This window comes from Tupaia chinensis, unplaced genomic scaffold (assembly GCF_000334495.1).
Source record: "Tupaia chinensis unplaced genomic scaffold, TupChi_1.0 Scaffold144171_1, whole genome shotgun sequence".
Classification (NCBI taxonomy): Eukaryota; Metazoa; Chordata; class Mammalia; order Scandentia; family Tupaiidae; genus Tupaia; species Tupaia belangeri.
The window spans coordinates 1,335,760-1,361,687 of record NW_006204027.1 but is presented as its reverse complement, the minus strand read 5'-3'; the positions used below and the strand labels follow the sequence as shown (position 1 = coordinate 1,361,687).

The 25,928-nt window shown below is 37.8% G+C and overlaps 1 protein-coding gene across 3 annotated transcripts in view; it reads left to right on the top strand.

Moving 5' to 3' along the window:
* Window positions 1-25,928, top strand: part of SKAP1 (src kinase associated phosphoprotein 1) — a 318,226-nt gene that overhangs the window by 73,543 nt on the left and 218,755 nt on the right. For all 3 annotated transcript variants that reach the window (XM_006166116.3, XM_006166117.3, XM_006166118.2), the window contains exon 4: window positions 14,591-14,692. In XM_006166116.3, coding sequence (XP_006166178.1) covers window positions 14,591-14,692 — 102 coding nt within the window. The remainder of the gene's footprint in view (window positions 1-14,590; window positions 14,693-25,928) is intronic.

Sequence of the window (25,928 nt, the reverse complement as noted above, 5' to 3'; positions counted from 1 at the left end):
ACATGGGAGTCCAGCAACATAGCCATTGCGCTAACTGCTGGTCACATTAATCAGTTCTCACTTTCTGTCTTTCTGTCTCTTTTTCTGGGGAGTGCATGTGCTCTATAGCAAAAACCTGTCCAGGAAAAAAAAAAAGAAAGAAAAAAAAGTAATACATTAATTTATTTGCAACTGTCAGGTTTTTATAAAACAAAAAATATTCAATTTATTTTTTCTTAAAGACTTCTAATATTTTTATGTTCTTTCTAAATGTCCTATTCTTGAGTAGATGATACTGAGGTATAAGAGAAAGAACTTTCATGCAGTAAAAGAAATAATTGGAATCAGATAATGCTGCCTTCTGAAATATATATAGTGATGTTTATTATAGTGTTACTTGGAATCACTAAGACTCCAAAAAGTCTCAATGTCCTGTGATAGGAACTAATTTGGATAAATGATGCTACATTAATTTAATGGAATATTATGTAGAGTTAAAAGAAAATGGTACCTGTAAATGTACTTTTTTTAGAAAATTAATTAATTAATTATCATAATCTTGTTTATATTACATTGACTCACAGTGTTCCTTATTTTAAAGAATTATTTATTTAATTTTATTTATTCATTCATTTATTTTAATTTGACCAGAGAGAAAGTGAGAAAGCAAGCCACCAATTCCAGGTCTGCCATGTGGGAGTGTCCAGCACTTTAACCACCACGCCACCTGCGGGCCCCCTGACATGGTTTCTTTAAGGAGTGTTGTTAGATGGAAAAGGCAGTGTACAACTTGTTTCTGTGTGTGCATGTCTGCCTGTGTGTGCATGTAGGGATGCACACTTGCTTTTATGTATAGGGTATTTTGGAAGGATACATATGAATGTGTTAACAGTGATAACCTCTGTGGGGGGTATAAAGTTACAAGTGAAAGAGAATATCTTTATTGTTTATATCCTTTGTTACTATTTGAATTTTCACCATGTGCACACATTATTATTTTTTAAAAGAATTATTTCATTTAACCCTGTTTATTTTAGTTTGACCAAAGAGGGACAGAGCAAGAGAGAAGGGGAGATCAAGAGAGAGAGAAAAAGAGAAAGTGAGAAAGCAAGCTGCCAGGTCCGGGACTTGAACTACGGTTGGCCATGTAGGAGTTCAGAGTCCTTAACCACCATGCCACCTGCCGGCCTCACAGGCATTATTTTTTAATTAAAAAAAAATCAGTTAAGATTTGTCCCCATTGAGGCCAGCAGGTGGAGGTGAGAGTTAAGGTGCTGGACTCCCACATGACTGACCACAGTTCAAGTCCAGGACCTGGTGACCTGCTTTCTCACTTTTCCTCTCTCTCCCTGGTCACATTTAAAAATAAATAAATAAAATTAAATAAATTATTATTAAAAAAGAGAGTCATCCTCACATATAATGGGCCATTTAAAAAATTTAAGATTCTTCCAAATAATTTTTCAAGGTGAATGTGTTATGTGACTTTTGAGTATATTAAGTTTCATAAGCCTAAAGTCATAACTGTGGAAAGTTTACATAGTTGTAAAAAAAAAAACAAACCATGAAATTAAATGACTTTTTTCCTCAAGGAAAACTGAAAGTCATCCCTATAGCCTGATGGTTAAGGGAGCTGGATTCCACATGGCCGTGTGATTAGAATCCTGGCCCTGAGGACTTGAAAAATACACAGGGTGTGTGCAGGCGTGCTCCAAATCCCAATAGAATGGAGAAATGGAGAAAGGATTGTGGCATGGTCATGCCCCACTGGGAAGTGCTATCTTCCTCTCTGTCTCTCTCTGGTAAGCACATGTACCTTCTGGCAATTAGAAAAAAAGAAAATACTAGTTGAAGTGAGAAAGTAGATAAATGTGTATGTGCTGACACGGAGCAATCACCAGGATGAATGGTTAGGAAGAAAAACAAGTTACAGACTGAACGAATGCTACCATTTGTTTAAAAAGAGGAAAAAATTGCTACAGACACAGACACTTGTTGTCTTCAGATAGAAAATTCATAGAAAACACAAGAAACCTCAGAATGGTTGCCAGAGAAAGACCAAGGGAAGGAAGGGGGGATGAGCTTTGTTTTTTTGTTTGTTTGATTTTTAAAATCTAATGATGATATTCTTTGACATTTCAAGCAGTATCCGTTTTTAAAATTGTTTTCAAAGAATTATTTTATTTAACTTTATTTATTTATTTTAATTTGACCAGCGAGGGATTGGGGGGGGCGGGTAAAGAGGGAGACAATGAGAGAAATCATCTGGGACTCAAACCGTGGTCAGCCATGTGGGAGTCCAGCATCCTTAATCACCATGCCACCTGCTGGCCCCCATTTAAAATTTTTTAAAAATTATTTTAATTTAACTTTATTTATTTACTTATTTAAATTTGACCAGAGAGGGACAGAGAGAGTGAGAGTGAGAGTGAGAGAGAGAGAGAGAGAGAGAGCAGAGGAAACTGTGAAAGCAAGCTGCTAGGTCTGGGACTCAAAACACGGTCAACTGTGGGAGTCCAGTGTCCTTAACCACCGTGCCACCTGCTGGTCCCAGCAGTATCCATTTTATTTTGTTTTATTTTTTAAAGGTCTGGTATAGGATTCGTGTGCTTGCTGGAGAGGAGGAAAGGAGAGAGAGAAGGTGAGAAATCACTCCCCATTGGGGGTGGCCACACCAAAGTCCCTTCTCCATTCTCCTCTCAAGATTTTGGACACACATTTATGTACACCTGAAGTGATTTTCAAGCCACCAGATTCAGAACTTGGACAGAAAAGTCAGGTATATTGGATCCTGCCACCTTAACTTCCATGCCATCAGTTGGCCTGAGCTGAGCTTTCATATGCCTCTTGTAATGTTTGAAATGTTCCCTCTGGGCAGGCTTAACTTTTTTATGTAAAAGGAGCTTACTGGGCCTGTTGGTAGCATGGTGGCTAAGGCACCTGGATCCCATATGGCCTACCACACAGTGTGAGCTCTGGACCCAGCAGCTTGAAAAACACAAGACGAAGGGAAAATGGAGGAGAAGAGATTGTGATTGTGACCATGTCTCAAGGAGGATACCTTCTCACTTTCTGTCTCTCTCTCTTTCTCTGTTTCTCTCCAGTGACTGCATGCCCTTTTGGCAAATTAAAAAGAAAGGAGGGAAGGAAGGGAGGGAGAGAGGGAAGGAAGAAAGAGAGAGAAAAGAAGGGAAGAGAAAAGAAAAAGAGAAGAGAAAACAAAACAAAAGGAAAGAGAAGGAAAGGAAAGAGAAGAAAGAAAAAGAAAAGCAGCTTACCAAAAAATTTAATGTGTTAGTGACCTCTTTTCAGTAGAATCATGTTCTGATAGATCCTTATCCATTCAGGTTTTTCTCATTCGTTCATTAATTGCCAGAGAGAGTGAGTGTGCACTCACCAGAAAGATGGGGGCAGAGTGAGTACTTCACCTATGGGACGTGTTCACACCCACAACCCCATATTCTCTATTCTCCATGGTCAACCATGTGGGCTCCAGCTCCCTGAACCACTCGACTACAAGACTGACCCTATTTATTTATTTTTAAATCAAAATTGATTGGCAAAGTCCTAATGATAGGATAAAATACCAGCATTCTCTGCTGTTTAACATTTGAGAAACAGCAGTGTATAGGTGTATTAAGTTAACTTATCCCTTAGAAGTAAATTGTGAAATAAATAATGCCTGGGGCCAGCAGGTGGAGGGATGTTTAAGGTACTGCACTCCCACATGGCCGACTGCAGTTCAAATCCCAGGCCTAGCAGCTTAAAAATCATGCCAGAGAGATGTGCGTGTGTGCCCCAAATCATAGGAGGAGAGTGACGGAGAAGGGATTGTGGTGTGGCCATCTCCTGATCGGGGGGTAATTTCTCATTTTCTCTCTCACTATCTGTCCAGCAAGCATGTGCACCCTATGGCAAAAATCTTTATGAATAAATAAATAATACAATAGCATCATATCGTATCTGCAGTAACTGATAATAATTACTGTTTCTTACTCCATCTTCTTTTTATATGTGGTAATTATAAGTTCATAGAACCCTGATTCTTGTTTTCATTGTAAATGGCAAAGAGAATGAAGTTATTAGTAAATTAATGACTGCTTTCAGTTCATTTGATTAGCCTGAGGGACTTTTGTTGAGAAAAGAAAACTTGATAAGTATTTATTTTAGATAGTGTTATCTCTGGACCAACAAAGAAAATCAGGGAAGGAGAATAATTTTTTTCCTTTTTTTTTTTTTTTTAAGAGAGGTTTTTGCCATGGGGTGTGTGCACTTGCCAGAGAGACAGAGAGAAAGAAAGCTAGAAATCACCCCCCAGGGGGGGATGACCACACCACAGTCCCTTCTCCTCTGTTCTCCTCTTGGGATTTTGGGTATGCATGCACACGCGCCCTGTGTAAGTTTTAAGCTGCCTGGTTTGGGACTCAAACCACAGTCAACTCATGGGAGCCCACCGATATAACCATTATGCCATCCGCTGGTTCCCAGAAGGAGAATAATTTCTGAACCTAGAATTTTGACATAACAAATAATGTTCATCAGGAATTCTGTCTCCAACAAAATTTCATGTGCTGCAAATACCTTTAAGAAAGAAAAATACCTTAAGAAACATTTTTGGTTCTTCTGCTTTCAACCTTTTTGTGAGTAGGTAGGTTAAGACTTCCGACTTAACGCGTAGTGGATATACTTGACGTATTTAGAGGCCCAGTAAGGTGGTGGGTGGGCCCAGTTCCTATAGAAAGCATTTCTTTTTCATTATGCTTCTCATTAATACAAGTTTCTCTCAGCAACTTGCTTACCAGGATGGCTGCACTATCACTGACACAGGAAAGAGACTGCTTTGAGCAAGAGCATATATGTGGCCTAAAAACTAACGCTTCCAGTTACTGCTGACTCGTGGCAAACAGTCAAAGAATCAATCTTGTGAACCCTATTTGTTCTTGTCAGCTGGTGCAAATCTACACACACTTGCCAGCCTGAGAAAGTTTCTGATCACAGTTTCTCTCTTAAAGATATTTTCCTAAACTTAAGAAGTGACACCAGTGGGCCCACCAGGGGGCATGGTGGTTAAGGCACTGGCCAACCACAGTTTTGGTCTCAGACCTGGCAGCTTGAGAATCATGCCAGACACATGTGTGTGCATGCCCCAAATCCCAAGAGCAACACGAAGAAGGGATTGCGGTGTGGCCCTCTCCCCTGGGGGGTTATTTCTCATTTTCCCTCTCTCTGTCTCTCTCTAGTAAGTGCATGCACCCTATGACAAAAAAACTAAAAAAAAAACCAAAAAGTGATAATCAGTTACTCTTAAGATTTTTTGCACTTGTGTTCGTGATACCTCAGAGAAAATGGAAAAATAAAATTGTTCTTTTATTTATTCATTTGTATATTTTTAATTGCCAGAGGTTACAGTGTGCTCCCTAAAGAGAGAGAGAGGAGCAAGAGAGAGGAGAAAGCACTCCCCCCACACACACACATACACACAATGGGGCGTGGTCATGCCACAATTCCTTTTCCTCTGTTTCTCCATCCTGTTAGGAATTTGATCACGCATGCACATGCACTCTGTGTGTTTTTTGAGCTCCTGGGGCTGGAAGTCAAACCACAGTTAACCAAGTGGGAGCCAATTCCTTTAAACACTAGGCTATGGGCCATCCCTGGAAACATAAATTTTAAAATCAAAGAGATACTCTTCTAGGTGAAACTTTGTTTCAAAGAATCAAACATTGAACCATGAGACTCATTGTTGACAGTGAGTGGTTTTGGCTCTTGATAATGGTGTTACTAAATACATAATGTTACATACATGTTATTGCATACATGAATATTAATCTCTGTTGAGTGAGGTGGGTCAGAGGAGGTCTTGTCTTTGTCTCCATTTAGTGGTGTTGAAAGTCTATGTTATTCAGAAAGAAAACTCATCTTTTCTACAGTGTATATTAAAAGCTGGTTCGTGGAGCCAACAGATGGCATAGCAGTTTCGTCATTGGACTTCCACATGGTTGACCACAGTTCAAGTCCTGGACCTGGTGGCTTGAAAATCACGACGGTCACATGTTCATGTGTGCCCAAGATCCTGGGAGGAGAATTGAGAAGGGATTGTGGCATGGCCATCCCCCTGGGGGGTGATTTCTCACTTTCCCTCTTACTCTCTCTGTCTCTTTCTCTCCCCAGTGAGCACACATGTCCTAAGGCAAAAACCTCTTAAAAAATAAGCTGGTTTGCATTTTCAGGCCTTCTTTATTATGCATTATTATATTTTTACCTCTTGGACTTCTATAAAACTTCCCTCATGTCTGCTTGTAGCCTGTAGAACACGTAGTCTTGTTCTCCTTTGGTGGGAGACATTGGAATCCAACCAATAATGATCTCAAGAAGTATCTTAGGTAACGTGGTCTACTACTCAGGGATCGATGGGTTCTAAGGATTACAGCAATGTGTTGTTTGGGAGAAAGGAAAGAGAAAGTTGGGAAGAGAGAGCAGGATTAACCAATAGTACTAAAATCACTACATTTTTGTGGCATTATATATATATATTTTTTTTTTTTGAGAGATTTTCACTGTAGGGCGCGTGCGCTCGCCAGACAGACAGAGAGAGACATAGAGACAGAAAGCGAGAAATCACCCCCCAGGGGGGATGGTCACGCCGCAATCCCTTCTCCTCCATTCTCCTCTCGGGATCTTGGGCACACACGCACACGCGCCCGGCGTGAGTTTTAAGCCACCAGGTCCAGGATACGAACCGCGGTCGACTACGTGGGAGTCCAGTGACATAGCCATTACGCTAACTGCTGGTTCCCGGCATTATGTATTTTTGAAAGGTTTTCTTATTCTGAGGCTTAAAGCATGATGATTCTAGAAAGGAAATACATTCTTTAACTAAGCTGAGTCAAAGCTATATTTAGGTATGACACGTGTTGGTTCATTTTCTGTGAAGCAGGGTCAGAATATCCAGGATCCAACAAAATTAAACAGAAGTTACTACAAAAAAAACCTTCAATATATTGATTTAAGCCTGAAGTAGTTGTATTAAATTTTGTAAATAGGAGTTTCATACCAAAAAGTGATATTTTTAAAATCACTACAGTACTACTACTATAATAAGCTTGAGCTATAAATTGAACCACTTTCTTCTTCTTTTTTTTTTTTTTTTTTTTTCAGTTTTACTATAGGGCACGTGCAGTCAGTGGGGGTGGGAGGGGAGAGAGAGGAAGAGAGAAAGCACCCCGGGATGGCCATGCTGCAGTCCTTTCTCTTCCATTCTCCTCTTGGGATTTTGGGCACTCACACACATGTACCTGAAATGTTTTTCAAGCCATCTGGTCTGGAACTTGAACCGTTCATCAGGCCAGTGGGATCCAGCTGCTTTAACCACCATGTTGCCTGCTGACTGGGACCACTTTCTTCTTGACCAAATCATGGATCATATTCAGCTTTGTCTATCAGTTCTAGTCTCCATGCCTAATGTGACTAGTACTAGTAACTTATACTTTTGATTATAGATTTATTTTACTGAAGTAAAAGAAATACTAATTAATAGCATGAAACACAAATTCAGATCATCAGCTATCATTTAGTATGCTTTGCCTTTGAGTAATGATCGTGATTTATAAAGCATGCAGATTTGGAAAGTGTACAGCTCAGTGGTTTAGAACAAGAGCTTAGTAATCAGACAAGGTGGCGTCAAAGCCTGGCTTTGCCACTTAAGAGTTACTTATGTGACTGAGGGTAAATTGTTTAATCTCTTGGCCATAATTTTTTTTTCATCGCATCTTTGGGAAAATAATGCAGCACAGGATTCGTTGGAGGATTAAATGAGATAGTCCATGAAGAGCCCTGACCCAGAGCTATTCCCAGTAAGAATTCAGCAAGCTATTATATTTTTATTATTACTATAGCCGACTTTCTCCTGTAAGCCAACGCATGCTGAAAATGTACTTGAACAACTTCATAATGATAAACATTAGGGATCGAAAATACAATGGTCCAGAGAAAACAGAACAATAGACCAATAATTCCAGGTTAGGATTGCGTGGTTGCCATATGATAAATGCATTTCTATCATAATATATTTCTACAAATACCTAGGTTTACATGTTTTGAATTCTGTCAAAATCTCATTACTACTGGAAATATTCCAACGCAGCAGGCTCCATTTTAGTACCAGTTGAACAATAACAGTGGTAGATGGAATGTGTTAGTGTAAAACTGGAATGGTTGCTGACAGGCTGTAATTTGCTTTATGAAGTGTGCGTTGTCACATATACAATTATCTGGTTTATATTTGTTGCTGCCAACTCTCTAGTATGTTAATATCCAGGAGTTATGCCTTTAGGTGAAACCTAAGAAGGGTTAAAAAAAAATCTCAGCGTTTTCTGCAGGAGAGTGGAAAGAACAGAAGGGTTCAGACAGTGGTTACTTTTACTGTTGTCCCCCCACACCCGCCTTTTCCATTAAGAACTAGGAAGATGCTGCACGCTGCAGCTCACCCTACTGGTCAAAATAAAAACTGCATCACAAAGGACCTTTTCTTTTTAAAAGAGGGAGAAAAAAAGAACTTTTCATTTGGCTCCCACTGGCATTTTCCTGTTCCATCCACTAATGACAGATGTAGTTCATTTTGAGGTTATTATTAAGCTATACTCCCCTTTTGGTGGTTGGATTCACAGGTGTTGTGGTGCATGTACCAACGTGTCTCATCAGTTTGGTTCCATTTCTGAACACTTAGATTGTGCTACTAATCTCCAAATGTTATTTCTGACTATTTTAATAAGTCTGTTATTGTAATATGATTGTGTAATTAGTAAAAAGTATCCTAAGCCAAAAAACAGTTTTAGACTCAACTTTCTGTACCTTCAAGACCTAGTTGGAACAACTTTTTAGAAGAATGATGAATGGAAACTTACTTTACCTGGCCTATCATTTGTTCTGTAGATTTAATGGCATTCAGTACTATTACATTCACTGCCAGGGCCTTGGGGAAAAAAGAATATTTATACATTGAGTTATGGATAGATGTAAGGGGGGGGGAAGAGAGAGAGATGGGCAGGAAGTGAGACTGTATAGAACAGAGAAGAATTTGAGACCTTCACCATACATGGATTAATCGCAAGAACTAACCACGCAAATCCAAATGGATATTTAGAAATTGGTGAAGCCTCTAAGATGTTCTTGAGAAACACCATACATTTTCTAATGCATGAGTATGTCCAAAATGGTGCGTAATTTATAATGTAAGTGTCGACAGGACTTCAGCGTTGGGGTTTCAAATGTGGCTCTATAATATATTTACATGGGAGTAACATTCTACATATATGGTCACATCTATACTCAACCTATTTCTTGAGTTGCTGTTCGATTCAATAACTTAGGTGAATGGTTATAACTAGGAATAATAAGCTGCAGTTTTGCTAATCTTTACTAGAGTTCAGCTATGGGAACTACATTACTATTAAATTGGCCCATGAAAATCTGGCAATATTAATGATATGAAGCATGAAAGCTAACTGGATTTGGATCAGGGAGCTTTATTTATGGCATTTTAGTGAAGATTTATTAGTTTAAAGAGGGAGCTATGTGCCCCACGGGTTCTTAAATATTAAGTTGCATGTTCTCTTCTAACAACAATAGGAATAATAACAAAATACAAAAAAATTACAGACAATTTTACATTAATTTCAACTTTTGTATAATATCAACAGATACTTGAAGCAATAGGAACCCTGAAAGTTTTTAACTATGCATGTAAACACTGGGTTGCCGATGTGAGTCGAGGCTGTACTATAGCTCACCGTTAATTAGAAGAGAAACAAAAGAGAATGACTTATACTAACATGAAAAAAGACCATCACACCTTTATATACCAAATAAGCAAACATATGCTTACACATGTTATCAGTTATTTATTATTCTCGTGTTTTGTTGGTGTTGTTTTGAATGTTTACACTGCTGTTTTTCATGTCTTTGGTAAAATAGTCATTATGGCCTGTTTTCGTCCTTAAGTAGTACCTGCAAGCTCAGGACTTGACAGGTTTGCTGTGAGTCAAAATAGTTACAAGGGGAAAATCATCACAGTTCATTTTCCCCCAGTTTTATTTGGAATTGAATTAGGAAATGAAAGTTTTTTAGCAGTTTAATTCACTTCTCCATAAAGTTTATGGAGCAGCAACAGCTGGTTGAATCTGCGGCAAGAAAAGCCAGTTTCAAGTGGCCAAGCTATTGTTTCAGAATTAAGGGGGAAAACTCATTAACTGTTAATGAAAACACAGGGAATAAAAACAAATAGCACAGAAACGCTAGCAAATAATTACCTTACACCTGACACAAAACTGTTTTATCTTTCTGCTTCAACCTTCAGAAATTTCCAACTTATCACTCTATGGAGCATGAATGAAATTGAGTTTGACTCTTAGAAAAGAACAAGAGAGAAATCATCCCCCTGATGGGCCCTCAGCACGATACTCGGTGGAGAACCTGCCATTGAATATACTAAGGAGTGTATCTAGTGCCCAATTCTTATGACACTTAGGCTGGAGGAGCAAATTACCAGCTAATAGCAGGTGAAACCTCGATATAGTTCCCCCAGACCTTGTTTGGAAATACAGAGAGAAAGGACTGGAGGTGGTGGATGTGATTAATGGAGATATGGTGTGTTAGAATATATATCTGTATAGAAACATATTGATTCTGAGCAAGTTGCAGTGGGAAAGTGTGTCTCCAGTGGCAAGGGGTCTTGCTTGTGAGAAAGCCACTCTAAGCAGATGGAGTTCTAAGCCCTAATTGTAGAGCTGCTGAGTGGAAATGTCTGTCACTATAGTTTGTGATCATTTATGTCTGATCCCACTGGACTGCAGTCATGGCCACTTGAAATGGTGATTGTCAGAGCTATGGACGAATCCAGAGAACATGTGTGGTTATGTTTTAAGGAAAAATGATGTTCTCAAACTTAAACAAGTCTAAAATGACCGGAGTAATTGCTAGTTCTTCTATAAAACTTTTCACCCATGCATCTTGAGTAGTTGTAATCATTTTAATTACATGGGAGTGTCTATTTATAAAGCATTATAGGCTTGTTTCTGTGGAGGCCCAAGGGAGCTGGGACACTTGATATGATACTGAAAACACTTACAACAGCATCTTCATCATCAGAAACTAGTGGCACTTGAGTGTAAAGCATATTTTAAAAATGTTTTCCTCACCACAGCCATTGGTAGTACTGACCTAGGTTCTGATTTGCTGCAAAGAGTTGTATAACTTCTTATACAACTTTGTTGCATACTTTATAGATGTAGGGTCTCATGTTTGGCACAGGAATGGCTGTTAAATGCCTACCTGGGGAGGGGACCAGCAGGTGGTGTGGTGTTTAAGGCATGGGACTCCCACATGGCTGGTCCCACGGTTCAAGTCTGGGACCTGGCGGCTTGCTTTCTCACTTTCTCTCGCTCAGGTGACTGCACATGCCCTAGAGCAAATTGAAAGTAAATAAATAAATACATACATAAAATTAAATAAGTAATTCTTTAAAAAATAAACAAGTCTATCTTGGGTATCAATGCTCAGAAACCATAGGAATCACATGAAATTGATTATTCTATCTAAAGTTAGTAAACCAGGTGCTGAATTCAGGCAGATGTTTTGGGTAAGACTTAAAAATAACAGGGATCAGTAGATGGTGTAATGGTTACATTGCTGGACTCCCACATAGTTGACCACAGTTTGAGTCCTGGACCTGGCTGCTTAAAACTCATGCCAGGTGCATGCGCATGCATACCCAAGATCCCAGGAAGAGTGGAGGAGAAGGGATTGTGGCGTGGCCATCCCCCCTGGGGGGAGTGATTTCTCACTTTCTGTCTCTCTGTCTTTTTCTATCTCTCCGACAAGCACATATGTTCTATAGCAAAAAATTTCTCAAAATAATAATAAAGTATAAATGCAACTTGATATCCTGGATTAAATCCTGGGACAGAAAAAAAGACATTATTGGAAAAACTTCTAAAGCCAACTATAGTCTGTAATTCAGTTAATAACAATGTATCAATATTAATTTCTTGGTTTGGCAGATATACCTTGTTTATATAAGTTGACATTGGGGAAAACTGAGTGAAGCATATATGAGAATTCTCTGTACTATGAGACTTCTCTATCATTAAAACACTTATATAAATTTAAAATCATTTCAAAATAAAGAGCTTATTAAAAACAAAAACATAAACACCACAAGGTGTTTAGGGCGGTGAGAGCCCACATGGCTGACTGCACAGTTCGAGTCTCAGACCCAGTGGCTTGAACAACACACAGAGCTTGTGTGCATGGATGTCCCGAATCTGAAGAGGAGAATGGAGGAGAGGGGATTATGGCATGGCCATCCACTTGGGGGCGGGGAGGTGCTTTCTCACTACAGAGAGAGAGGGAGAGTGAGAAATCACCCTCCCACCCAGGGAGGATGACCATGCCACAATCCCTTTTCTTCCGTTCTCTTCTCCACATTTTGGGCATGCATGTACATGCAGCCAGCATGATTTTCAGGCCACAGGGTCCAGGACTTGAACTGTGGAGTCAGTCATGTGGCACCCAGAGCCTTAATCACTGTGCCTCCTGCTGGCACTGATTTGCATATTTTAAAAAATCTTAAGGGACCAGCAGTTAGCGTAATGGCTATGTGGCTGGACTCCCATGTAGTCAACTATGGTTCTAGTCCCGGACCTGGTGGCTTAAACTCACGCTGGGCGCGTGTTCGTGCGTGCCCAAGATCCTGAGAGGAGAATGGAGGAGGAGGGATGGCGTGATGGCCATCCCCCCCCCCCGGGGGGTGATTTCTCGCTTTCTGTGTCTCTGTCTCTCTCTGTCTGTCTGGCGAGCGCAACATGCCCTATAGCAAAAACCTCTTAAAAAAAAAAACAAAACCTAGAATGCCGAACCACTTAAGGGGTGATTTTGCTTTAGTGGTAGACTTGCTGCATTTCTGAAGCAAGCAGAAAACTTTGAGTTCAGAATGACTGTTTCTAAAAATATTCAGTCAATCCCACAAATGCTAAATTTTGCTTGGCAACCCAAACTACTGCTTTTTGAGTTTTTTTTGTTTTTGTTTTTGTTTTTTAGGATTTTGATTTGGCTTAAGATAAAAATTCCTTTTAATCTTGCAGATTATTTTCAGGTTATCAGCCAGGTAGTCTGTTTAGATATCATGTTGATAATATAATTTCAGTGTACTTGCAGTCATGTAAAATTCTAGCATTTTAACTCTCAGTCCAGTATTTGAGAATTTTTCTGGTTATTATGAAAATTACAATGATGCTTGAAGCATAACTATAAACTTGTGTCCTGATCGGTAAACTAATAAAGGAGAGCATTTCTCACATCATTATATGAGATGTTTAAAGTTTTTACTTTTCCAGAATAAACTCTACAGTTTATTCCTAAAAGCCCTATATCTGCAGGTGTTCAACTCGGTTATGGACAACTACTTATGTTGAGAATTCAAAGAAGAGTCTAGATATGCTCATCTAATTTATGGAAGGAGAAGGCTACAGCCATTCTCTTTTTTTATCATTTTATATCCTCCCTATCCTTCCAGTTTAATTGTGGGAAATAAACCTTTAAAGGGAGGCAATACAGATTCTATGTAGGTTGTTTGGTTTCACTGCTCCCTAGTTGAGATCTGGGGCCAAAATTCTACAGTGTTTACTGAGATTAGCATTGGTGATTTCCTTTGGAAATTAGTATTTCAAATAATATTAAATTCAGTTGAAAATCCCCTCTTCATGTTTGGAAAATGAACTAAGCAGCTGTTGGTGTCCTTTTATCAGCAGCTTGTACCTCTGTTCCGGAGATTTTAAGAAAAGCCATTTGCAAGGCAGAGCCTTTTCTTCCAGTTTCTGAGTGAGCTAACATCTTCCATCTGAACCTTTTAAAGTATCATAATAGCAGGCCCACTTCTACAAAATACAATCCTATGTATGTTGGAAACACCCAAAAGGGATTAGCATTGCTTTAATTGCATAATTCAGTATTGTATATACATTGCTTTGTAGCAAAGCCATTTTACAGAACAAATATTACCTTCTTAGGGCGTTTAGAATTCCTAGGAGGTTGGTTGCACAGGCTGTAAACTAGAATTCCAAAGAGAGAACTTTGTTAAGGTTACCAAACAAGTAGTGATTTAAATAGGAAGAGAATCCAGCGAAGTCCAGGTTCTCCTTATTTCACTTCTCTTATTTTTCACCTTTGCTACATTCTATTATGCAGAGAAGGTTAATCCTTTGTGCCATTCCTTGTATAATGAATGGAGATGTAGAATCTAGGTATACAAATTTATATAGCTGTGTTTTTATTTTAAGCGTGGTGGAGGTGGAGGATTTTAAGTGCTGGAGAATTTTAAGTATGATGGAGGTCTCTAAGCTAACAGTTCCTAGATCCTAGTGAGAGAGTTACTTGAGTGGAACATTTCCCATCCAGGTAAGTTGGTTTTCGAATTGTTTCTCATATGTTAATGGAGAGTGGCCATGTTCTCCAACTAAAAGATGCATCTTTTCTTGTGAATAACGGAAGAGATCTGTAAGTATCTTTATAAAGATGTCCAGAGGATGACCTTCCTTTCTTTCTTTTTGTCCCTCAGGGGGAGATCTTGGACAGGACAGCTCTGATGATAATCACAGCGGAACTCAAGGCCCTCCTCTCACAGCAGATGCAGCCTTTTCGTCAGATTATCAGGATGAGGGTGAGTGTCACCTTGCTGGATTTTGGCTGACCCTTCTTTGTTACCTTTCGTCCTGCTGTCTCTGCAGAAATTGGTAATCGCTAGTTTGCAAAGAACAACTATTTGTTTCATTGTGGTGCTGATCCTCTTAGGTAATTCAATACTTCTGAAGTTAATGTATTTAGGGAAACACTAATTCCACACTGGAACAGGAAGACATCATTATTGATCTTTTTATAAAATCTGTAGCTCAGACGCTAAAAGGGCATTTTAGATTACAGAGTCCAGTTGACCATTTTTACCTTCACTGAGTTGCATGAGAATTGGAGCTCTCATTTAATGAATTAAAATGAATTATTGGATTAGTCATTTATGGTGGATCATTTGCGACCTTTGAGCTCATATGTTATCAGATATCATTTCATTTGTGCATCTCACTTAGCCCTGACTAGATTGGTGTTGTGCAAGGAGATGGAAAAGCCACGAGAACCGCAGCACAATATTCCTGGAGCATCAGTTTTATTTTACTATTTGGGAATGGGAGGAGTCAAATAATTTATCTGATATAAACATTGCTTTCCCCTTAAAAATATGATAGTCTATAGTTGAGTGGGATATAAAATATACATTTCTAAAAGAATTTTTAAAGGTTAGGTATGTGGATAGAAAGACTTTGGCCGGGTGGCTGCTGATTTTTGACACAGGCTCAGATTTCCCAAGTGTGAGTAATCTCTGTGCCTCTTCTGGCGTCTGGCCACTTGAGCATAAGGTGTGACCATCACGGATGTGTGTGATTTTCTGATCAGAGTTTCTCTCGTGCCTTTCCAAGTGGGATAAAAAGGTAGAAATGTTACTGAGTTGAATATTACATTGGAAACCTATTATTCGCTTAGGGATTGGGAATAAATTTGGTAAATTATTCTTTATTTCTTGTTATTAGTCTATAGTTTTTCTATTTCTTTGTCTTTCAAATTTCAAGCGTTTGTACTCCCTATTTCCCTCTCGTTTTTTTTTTTTATTTAAACTTTATCCATTAATTATTATCTCATTTAGCCCTGTGGACAATTTTCAATTCAATGAAAACTGAACTCATAACCTCCACATCAGACTATGGGTTGAGTCACAGAGAAACATTTTGCTTGCGCTTTGTGTAGGAGCACAGTTAGTAGTACCACGTTTTACACAGTGGGCTTTGACATGTAAGATCTGTATAACTGGTTCAGGTATTACACTAAAAACATTGTTCAGATTAAAAGCTTAATAATTACATTGGTGGCTGATTAATAATCGTAGAAAATTAACAGTGCAAAACCAGCCTTTCATTTGTTTTTGATTAATCTTATGCTTGACAGAATTAGAACAATAGGGCCTCAATTAATCCATAGGTCACTTACCTGGTATTTCCAACTTTCCCAAACAGAGGTGATAACACCGTCAGTAAACCAGAAAGACCTCTAAGTGGAAATAGATGTTTCTGAGTCTCAAGTTAACACTACGTACCTTATTCTTGGAAGGACTCTGAGGACTGCCCTCACTGGGGAATCCTCTGTCTTACAGATTTTTAGTCATTACAGTGTTTTGGTTTCTCAGCTCACAGTAAAACTTCTAATTAGAGGAAGGGGGTCCTGTAAAGACATCAACTAACAAATAACACTGAAGTAAGAAACAAGAAAACAATTTGTAAAGATGTATATAGAAAACAAAATCTATGAATAAGTTTAAATAGGTATTTAAAAAAATAGCACTCTGGGACTGTTTTATATTGTAGCGAGAAACAGCCTCAAACTCTCCCTGAAGTATCCAGCACTTTAATAAATTAAAAGTTTTCCAGCTATTTTTGGAGCACATACGTGCCTTGTATCTATGCCCTAGGTATTTTGCATATATCATCATTTAATCCCCAGGACAGCCATAAGAAATGGATATTACGATTATCCTCACGTTACACCTAGGTATTTTGCATATATCATCATTTAATCCTCAGGATAGCCAGAAGAAATGGATATTACGATTATCCTCATGTTACATGTGAGGAGTCTGAGACTCGGGGAAGTTCACTTCATCTAAGATCACACAGCTAGTGACTAGGAGTTCCAGAACTTACACCTATGCAGCTTGGATCGAGAACCTGTGCCCTTAACCACTCTACTGTCCTCACCACCATCCATACATGAGTTATCCAACAAGGTGGATTCATGTTCCACCTTCATGACATTTTGGTTAAAACTATACAGAAACAAATAGTATGTTTAAAAATATTTGGGGGCCAGCCAGTGGTGTGGTGGTTAAGGTGGTTGAATCCCAGGTGATCCATTACACAGTTTAAGTTCCAGACCCGGCAGCTTGAAAAATACACTGAGTGTGTGTGTGTGTGTGTGCACATGTGTGTGTATATGTCCAAAGTCCCAAAAGGAGAGAGAAAAGGAAGCGAAGGGATTGCAGCATGACCATCCCTCTTGGGAGGGTGTTTCTCTTTTTCCCTGTCCTCTTTCAGTTTTTCCAGCAAGTGCATGTGCCCACTAGCAAATTTTAAAAAGTTTATTTTAATTAAAAGTAGAAATTAAAAAAAATTATATTGAAAGAGGTAAACCTAGTATCTGGGAAAGTCCAAAGTGAAAAGTTGCTTTCATGACAGTTCCTCATAAGAGAGGAATTATTTATATAGATAATATTAAATTCTCATTTACTCGATTTTTGTTTTTAGTTTTGTACATAAAAAAATGAATTACCAAAGTGACTTAGTCAGTGGTAAAGGCAGGGCTAGGCCTATTTATGTGTTGAAAATGCAATTAGAGATTGATGTGATAATGTTTAAATATGAATTTTTACAAAGCAGTGAATCTAGCACAGTGCTTGAATACCTGATTTGTAACAGGCACAATAAATGTTTGTTTCCCTTCCCTGTTTTTTTTTTTTTTTTTAAATGAGAGATTTTGCTATAGGGCACATGCACTCACCAGAGAGAAAAGGAGACAGAAAGCATGAAATCACCTTTCAAAGTGGAGAGCCATGCCACAATCCCTTCTCCTCCATTCTCCTCTCAGAATTTTGGGCACACATGCATATGCACCCGGTGTGAATTTTAAGCTGCTGGGACTAGGATTTTAACTGTGGTCGCCTACATGGGAATCCAGCGACATAACCATTACGCCCTTTTGTTGGTCCCTCCCTTCCCTAGTAATTAACAACGTAAACATTTCCTGTGAAATTAAAGAGACTATTGTAAAGGTGTTAAAATTTTGGGAACCAGCAGTTAGTGTAATGGCTATGTCGCTGGACTCCCACGTAGTCAACCGTGGTTTGTGTCCCGGACCCGGTGGCTTAAAACTCATGCCGGGCACGTGTGTGTGCATGCCCAAGATCCCAAGAGGAGAATGGAGGAGAAGGGATTGCAGTGTGACCATCCCCCCTAGGGGGTAATTTCTCGCTTTCTGTTTCTATGTCTCTCTCTGTCTGTCTGGTGAGCGCACGCGCCCTATAGAGAAAACCTCTCCAAAAAATAATAATAATAAAAAATTGAGTAAACTTTATACCCTGTTTAATTAGATTTCACCATCATAAAGCATGGTAACACTTGATATGCTATTTGTTCATTATTTAAACAGATACTTACTGAGAGATTCCAAGGTAATACCAAAGCCTGTGCCAAACTGGGAGTAAAATATGCTTTGAAAAAAGCAGACGCTGTCCCTGCTCTCATGGAGCTTACCCATTTTTATTAGGGACACACACTATTAATAAGTAGACAAATGAACAAATATAAATTTATGTCTTCTTTGTTGGTGAGCTAGCTAAGGCAATTGTCGAGGAAGAAAAAATATTCTCCTTTAACCTTCTTTGTAGTGACAGTTATTTTAGGCTTTCGAACTTTGTCTGTATTAGAACATGTTAAAATATTTTGCCTTGTTGTCCTCTACATCTAGTCAGAGCATGTCCTAAACTGGCAGTTTTTAAAGGACACACAATCTGACCCATCCACCCATACTTTCAGTGATGAGAGGCGATTGCCATGGTGCGTGTCGTGTTTGGCTCATGCCTTTGTGAAAGCTACAAAGAGATCTAGAAGAATATGGAAACCTGGCCAGGTGCACAGAAAAAATGCAAACCAAGGTTACAGGCTAAACCATGCATAAAAATGAGAGCATGTTGCTACCTAATAATAATTTCTCCGTCTTTTCATTTGTGAATGCCCACAATCCAGAGGCAGGTTATATCCTATGGAAAGATACACAGCAGAGTATAGTCCCACCAGCAGATGTGAAAACCTGCTAACAAGTAATAACATTTCGATTTCTAAACTAAAAGCATAGTTTCTACCATATGGGCAGAAAAAAACTTTAGTAGGAAACATTGAATACAATAATGTACAAAAGCCAGATAACTACATAGCTCTTTGTTTTTAGTGTCCAAAATATACAATGGATTTTAATGTGTCTATAAACTTGGTTAGTATAATGAAGAACGCCTATGTACATATGTCCTTTAAAATGTGAGTTGTGGAAAGTGATCGTTTCCTAAGTAGGGTATACTGACTCCTTCTGGAAGAAAGAGAAGAAATACAATTATTTTAGAAGAAATCTAAAATCCATAGTGATGTATTATTTATTACATGTCATTACATTTTATTAAAGAAAAGCCATGAATGGATATTGGACAGATATATATCTAGAAGGAAGTGAGAATGTTTTTAGAACTTACTTTTATATCAGGCTATTGAAGGATATAGAGGGTTCTTATTCTCCAGCAAAATGAGAAATAGAATTGGAGAAGTAAAGACCTGTGGCTAATCATTAGAGAGAGTAATAATGAATAACTGAAAAAAACCCATTATTCATAAATTTATTATATACTTGTTGATTTGAAAGAAAGTGCAGACCACTTAAAGTACCAATGGTGGCCATTTTCCACCCCATGCCTTTTTCGAAAGGTACATTAAAGAATATATGGGATATTCTGGTAACAAAGAGAAACTGTTTTTATGGTGTTATTTTTAGCACTCATGGCACCTCTCTGCTTTCATTTTAGTTCTGAAATACAAGACAGTTTTCAACTCAGTAACTAGAGTTTGTTGATTATTGTGTTTTTTATAATAATGGAAAGATGACATTAGGTCTGAATGTATTTTAAACACACTACTTTGTATTGTGAAATAAAAATGAAGGTTTTAATTTATTAGTTAGATTTTTGTGGCTGAAATTCAGATTTGTCTTAAGTTTTATTGTACCAAAGCTGGAATTATGGGATCTGGGAGTTGGAAGAGATGAAAAAGTTGTCTACTCGTAGGAACCAATTATTGAAGGCTTACTGTATTGTATTGTTTGCTTTCTGTGGGTCATGTCTTTCATTTTCAAATCATCTTAGAGAGGTTCATACTGTTACTCCCATTTTACAGGTAAAAATAAAGAAATGAGGCTTAGAGAAATTAAGTGACTTGGCCAAGGATGATGTATCTGATCCACATGAGGGACTGGGATTCCAGTATGTTCCAAAGCGGCTGTTTTGAAGAACACTACTTAACTGTACATTTGTCTGCTGTAGACACCCACTCTTACGTGCTTTACAACTCATTCTCTTTTTTTTTTCACTGACTTAATATTGATTTTTAAAAATAAGTGTATTCAGAGCTAAAAATTATCTTCTAAAAACTACTGTAGCCCACATTTGATATGCACTGCTTTCATTATAATTCACAATTCCATTCTAAGTGTTTTATAAATTTCTTTATGATATCCTTTTCAACCTACATATTATTTAGAAGTGTTGTTTGTGTTTTGTTATAGATTTTTTGCTATCAGGTGTGTGCATTTGCCAGAGAAAGACAGACAAACAGAGAGAGAAAAAGTGAGAAATGACCCCCCCCCGAGGATAACCATGCTGCAATCCTTTCTCCTCTATTCTCCTTGGGATTTTGGGTACACATACACACGTTCCCAGCATGATTTTTCAAGTCAGTGGGTCTGAGACTTGAACCATGGAGTATACCATGTAGATTCCAGCTGCCTTAACCACCATGCCATTGGCCACCCCTAGTTCTGGTTTTTATCTTGATTTATTTTGGTTTTATTGTAGTTTCCAGGATTTTGTTTTGTTTTTGTTTACTTTTTGGATAGAGTTTGTCTTATTGTCTTCCTGTTCCAACTTCCACAGTAATCTGGGAACACAGATTTGGGCCACCACATCTCTTTCAGATGAGACTCTTTATGTTGTCCACACTGACTGAGAGTACATGATCCTCCTGCCTCAGCCTCCCAAGCATCTGGGACTGCAGGTGCTCACTACCATGGCTGGGCCTCTAGGAATTTTTAAGCCCGCTTTTAGAAAAAAAAAAATTAATTGTAGACTCCTAATATTATTACAGTATAATCAAAAAGTATTATTTAGATTCTTTTGAAAGTATTGTTTTGATTCTTTGGACTTTCTGAGATTTCCTTTGTGGCCTAGTAATGGTCAGTGTATGCTTATGTGCTTCATGTGTTCCTGAAGTCTTTCTTGAATATGCTGTTACTATTTTTATATTTGTAAATAATACTCTTCAAATATTTTACATACTAGTATTTTTTTAATCCCCTGAGAGGATTGTGTTAAAATTTTCTAATCTATAGTTGTAGATTTATCCATTTCTTCATGTTTTGTTTTACATTTTTAAGGTCATAGCTTTAAATACTTATAAAAAATCCACTTAATGAGCTGAAATCCTGTCTTAAGAATGTCCATTTATTAATCTGGTTTTGCCATCTTCGTCTATGAGAGTACCCACTGACTTTATATTCTGACTTTAAAAAAATGTTTGTTCACAAGCCCAGTTTAAGATCCCTGTAGTTGTGAGTCATGGGTAAGGAATGATTTTAGTGTATAAATTATATTATTTCACAGAGTAAATTAAATTGCACTTCTTACAATGTTTACTGAGGTATGTGAATTAATGATGCAGGGATTAGAGGTGAATGACCTCATTGATCAGAGTAAGTCTTAGATGGAACCATGCTAACTAACAGGAGGAACTGCATATTTTAGGGCTGTTTTATTGTTGGAAACTTATTGTAGGCTTAGTCATTCGTACCCAGGTACCGATGATACCTAGTACCCTAGTACCAATAGTACCCAAGTAGATTGAAAGAATTAATGGCCTAGAAATAGTCAGCTGTTTATTTCCTTCTCACTAGTGGGGTCGGGCTCATTCTCTTTTTTGTGTGTATTTTCAAAAAATTACATAAGCCATGTGGACATATTTAGAGCTTTTAGTTCCTTTTCTTTCTTTGATCTGAAGATAATGAAAGTGACTGAAGATCATCTCCCTCCACATATATAAACAAACATGCATGCATATGTACATACATTCAAACAAGCATTTATCTCATTTTATTCTTCAGAATTTTTTCTTATTCTTGTTGCTAGCTTGAAGGTGCATTTTTCTTTAATAAAGCCACATGCTCCTGTCAGCATTAATGGAAGTTCTATATGTGTGTTTAGAGGCACACACTGTGGGAGAACAAAATTTATTTCCATGTCTGTATTTTGGGGGCCAAAGAAAAATTCTCCAGTAAAATACACATTTCGTAAGCGTGGCGGATTTCTGAGCAGGTCTTTGTTGGCTTCAGGTGAGTCCATCAGATTGCGAGAATTAAGGACTTGGTGTTGAGTTAACTGTGATAAGGGTAAGTAAACTGTCACTCAGGATCACAGTGGTCTCCTTCATGAAGACAAATGTCTTATTAGATCTAAGACATCATGTCGTTTATATAGTCTGGTATAAATCACAGATGAAGATGACAAACTGGGTTTCAATCCTGACAGTAATTTATATAACTTAAACAAATGATTACCGAGGATTATACATGTTTTGTGAAGAATTAAAAAACAATAACAATTATCTGTCCATGAATGACACATTTTTCATTCTTTAGCCCAGCACGTTGGGCTGTTGGTGCATGTTTAAACTCTAACCTTCCGTCCCGTGTCCAGCAAAGCACTCTCACATGTGTTGATCCTGGGTATCTTCGTAATACTTCTTTCACTAAAACCAGCTCCTTGCAGATTTAACCCAAGCTTATACATAGCATCATGGAATTTTGGTGACAATTTAATTGTGAAAGTGACTTCACAATGACCTAATCTAGTCTCTGTTTTTCCAGAGAAGAAACTAAATTTTAAAGATGGTTAAGTGTCTGGCTCCCACAGCTAGCATGTGACAGCTAGTTCTGCCACCTAGACCGCCCTTCCGGGAGTGGCCTTTCTCAGCTCTCACTGGTGCCTTCCTTACCTGGCCATCTCAGTATGTTTTTCACTGCTCCCCCCCCCCCCAAATAACTTTACAATTGTCTTGATCCTGGCTCTTAAGCTAAGTGTTAGTCAATTTCTTTAGTCTCTGTTGCCTAAGCATGTTTCTATCCTTTTCCCAGGATGATTTGGGAGCAGTACATTTCATAATGATGTCAAAAGTCTCCATAGATGCTAACAATTACAGCTAGAAATAATATACAGTAAGTTCTTGAACTGGCTTGACATACAACTAATTAGTCATCTTTTTTGATCTTTTTGTCCATGTTATAGATTTTAATAGACTGTCAATGAAGAGTTAGTTATTGAATATCTATATTGAATGCATTTATTCAATCACAACTTTAGATGCTATGTGGAGAGTATAAAGAAGGAATAAGATGTGATTTCCTTCCTTGATGAGCAAATAATCTTGTTGAAAAGAGATTCTAAATTATCAAGTGCTGATGATGGAAGACAGAGTTTGCAGACAAGACCAATTGGACTTGCAGTCATTTGGAAAAAAATTAAAATAATATTTGACCTGGGCTCTGGTCAAAGGGTTTTTAGAATTCTTTTCCAGACTGAGTGTAGAAGTCTATTCTTTGAAAAGTAAAACATTTATAGAACTTCCACTGTAATTAATGGTGAAATAACAGTGGCCATTTTTAAGTGCAAATAGTTGGTTTTTAAATGAGTAACTTGGAAGGTAAGGTTAAGCTTTCTCATCATTCTGCAGGTATTCTTTGTTTCTATCCAAATTCTAAACTAGTCAACAAGTTTAATGGTAATAGGAGTGTTCTAGTATATGATTATTGAAGGTGTCACTGTGGTCAGTCCGGTGGTGGCAAAATGATATGCAACGTTTTGGTCACTAATATATTTATATATATGATTGATATGTAAATCAATCAGAGGTGGGGAGAGATTATATATCTTTGCATGTTGTTGATTAGAAATCTTATAAACCATGCTTAATTACCTTGTTCTCAGGATCTATAATGCATCATAATTAAACACAGCATATGCTTTGTAGATGAACACTCAATAACCCATAGTTGGCTTCCTTACTTAGGACAATAATATCTAAAATTCTTTGAGTTCTGGATTCTCAGGTATAGTTGTAACCATATTGTCTTTCCTCAAGCTCCAAAGTCACTGACCATTTTTATGTCAAAGTCTAATGCGTACTTAAATCAGAATTTTGTTTAAGTATAAAAAAATTCTTTCAAGCCAAGTATATATACATGTACTTTGCACACACACGTGCACATGCACACATGTGTTCAACTCTTTATGCCTTTGTAGACTTTGTTTTTTCTACTGGCCTTATGTAAGACTCTGACTTTTAAAGTAAAGGAGAAATGTTAATAATGCTCTTTAAAACAATGCCGAAACACCCGTTAGTCTAGATATTATGCTCTACTAGGGAAGATTTGTTGAATTCACAAATTATATTCCACTTTTCTGGACTACCTTTCTAACTGAGTGACAACCTTTTTATGTTGGGGCCTAAGTAGCTTAAACGCAGGTACATGAGTTTAGCAGGAAAGAAAGATTCTACAGAATGGGTTCTATGGCTTATAAAAGATTGGGATTTATCGGGGAATTCTTTCCTAATGGCAGGTGTTCATTTATAGAAGCCTTTATCCAATGTGCAGACCCATTTTTATAAACTGTTGAAAGATAACTTATATGGTATCGTATATTTTCATGGAATGCTCTGAAAAGCAGACATTGTTGTCATATTAATTTTATAATTATATTATTTTATAATAATACCCAAGATTTTATCTCAGTCAGCGAAGCATAGGGTTAACTGGGATCATGAGCTGTCCTCTCTACAGATGATCATTATCATCATTGAAAGACATTTGTGAATGCCCAAGAACAAAGCTGGACCTACAGATTGTCAGAGCTCAGGGAAAAAAATCACTTGAGTTATCTAATCTAGCCCTTCTAATGAATTCACATGATTATTACTAATATCTCATTTAATTAATTATCAAATATAGCGATTATGCTTTGGATTCTCCCTTTGCAGGACATCCTTCCCGCCCAACTATTAGTACTAATTTATTCTTCATGTCTACCCTAAACTTTTCCTTCCTTAGTTTCAGGCCATTGCTCTTTTCTATACCATCTTCTGAGACTGAATAATTCCCCTAATTCATTTATATTGTTACCTTTAGAAGGTATTAAAGACTGTGAACATTTATCCCCAGAGTCTTCACTTTTCCAAACTACATAAATTTCAGTCCTCTCAAGCCTTACCTCACTCTGCCCCTGTGATATTCTCCAGTGTGGGTGTGTTGTACCACGCCCTGATATTTTCCATTCTGAAAGGATCACTGAACCAAGGGACCTGCCTTGGGGAGGGGAGTTCTAAAGAGTAAAATGTCATATGAAGGCCTAGAAGATGCTTGTTCATTTGATGTTGGTGTTGGTGGTCATCTGGTGGGTGCAGCGGCGGCGTGCTTGCTTTGGCATATGTTGGAGTCTAAGTGTATTTTAATGCCTTAATGTATTATGGCCTGTTGTAATTGAATGTCTATAAAGTAGCAGTTAAGAGGGTTTTATAGACCTTGGAAGAGATCAGAATTCTCTAGCCCCCTCTTGTGGTAAAATAAAGTACTACTCGTGGGCATTTCTGGATTTTTTGTTTGTTTGCTTTATTTTAGTAAAGAGGAAGTTCTCAACGTATGAGCATAGGCAATGAATTCAAGAATTAAAATTTTTATTTATATGTTCACACAATTAATATTGGAGAAATGTCTTTAATTTCATTAACGTCTTAAAACCTCTAAAATAGTACTTTCTTTAAATCATCATTTCAGTATATTCTTATTATGTAAGTTAGGGGGAGGACAAACAAAATAAAACCATAATCATGAGGGTTTTATGTTCCCAAATAGACAAATAAGAGAAGGGGAGTTTGGATATGAATTTTATATGAAATTTGTAGGCCCTTTTTTCTTTCCAATTATAAATGGATTTGGTT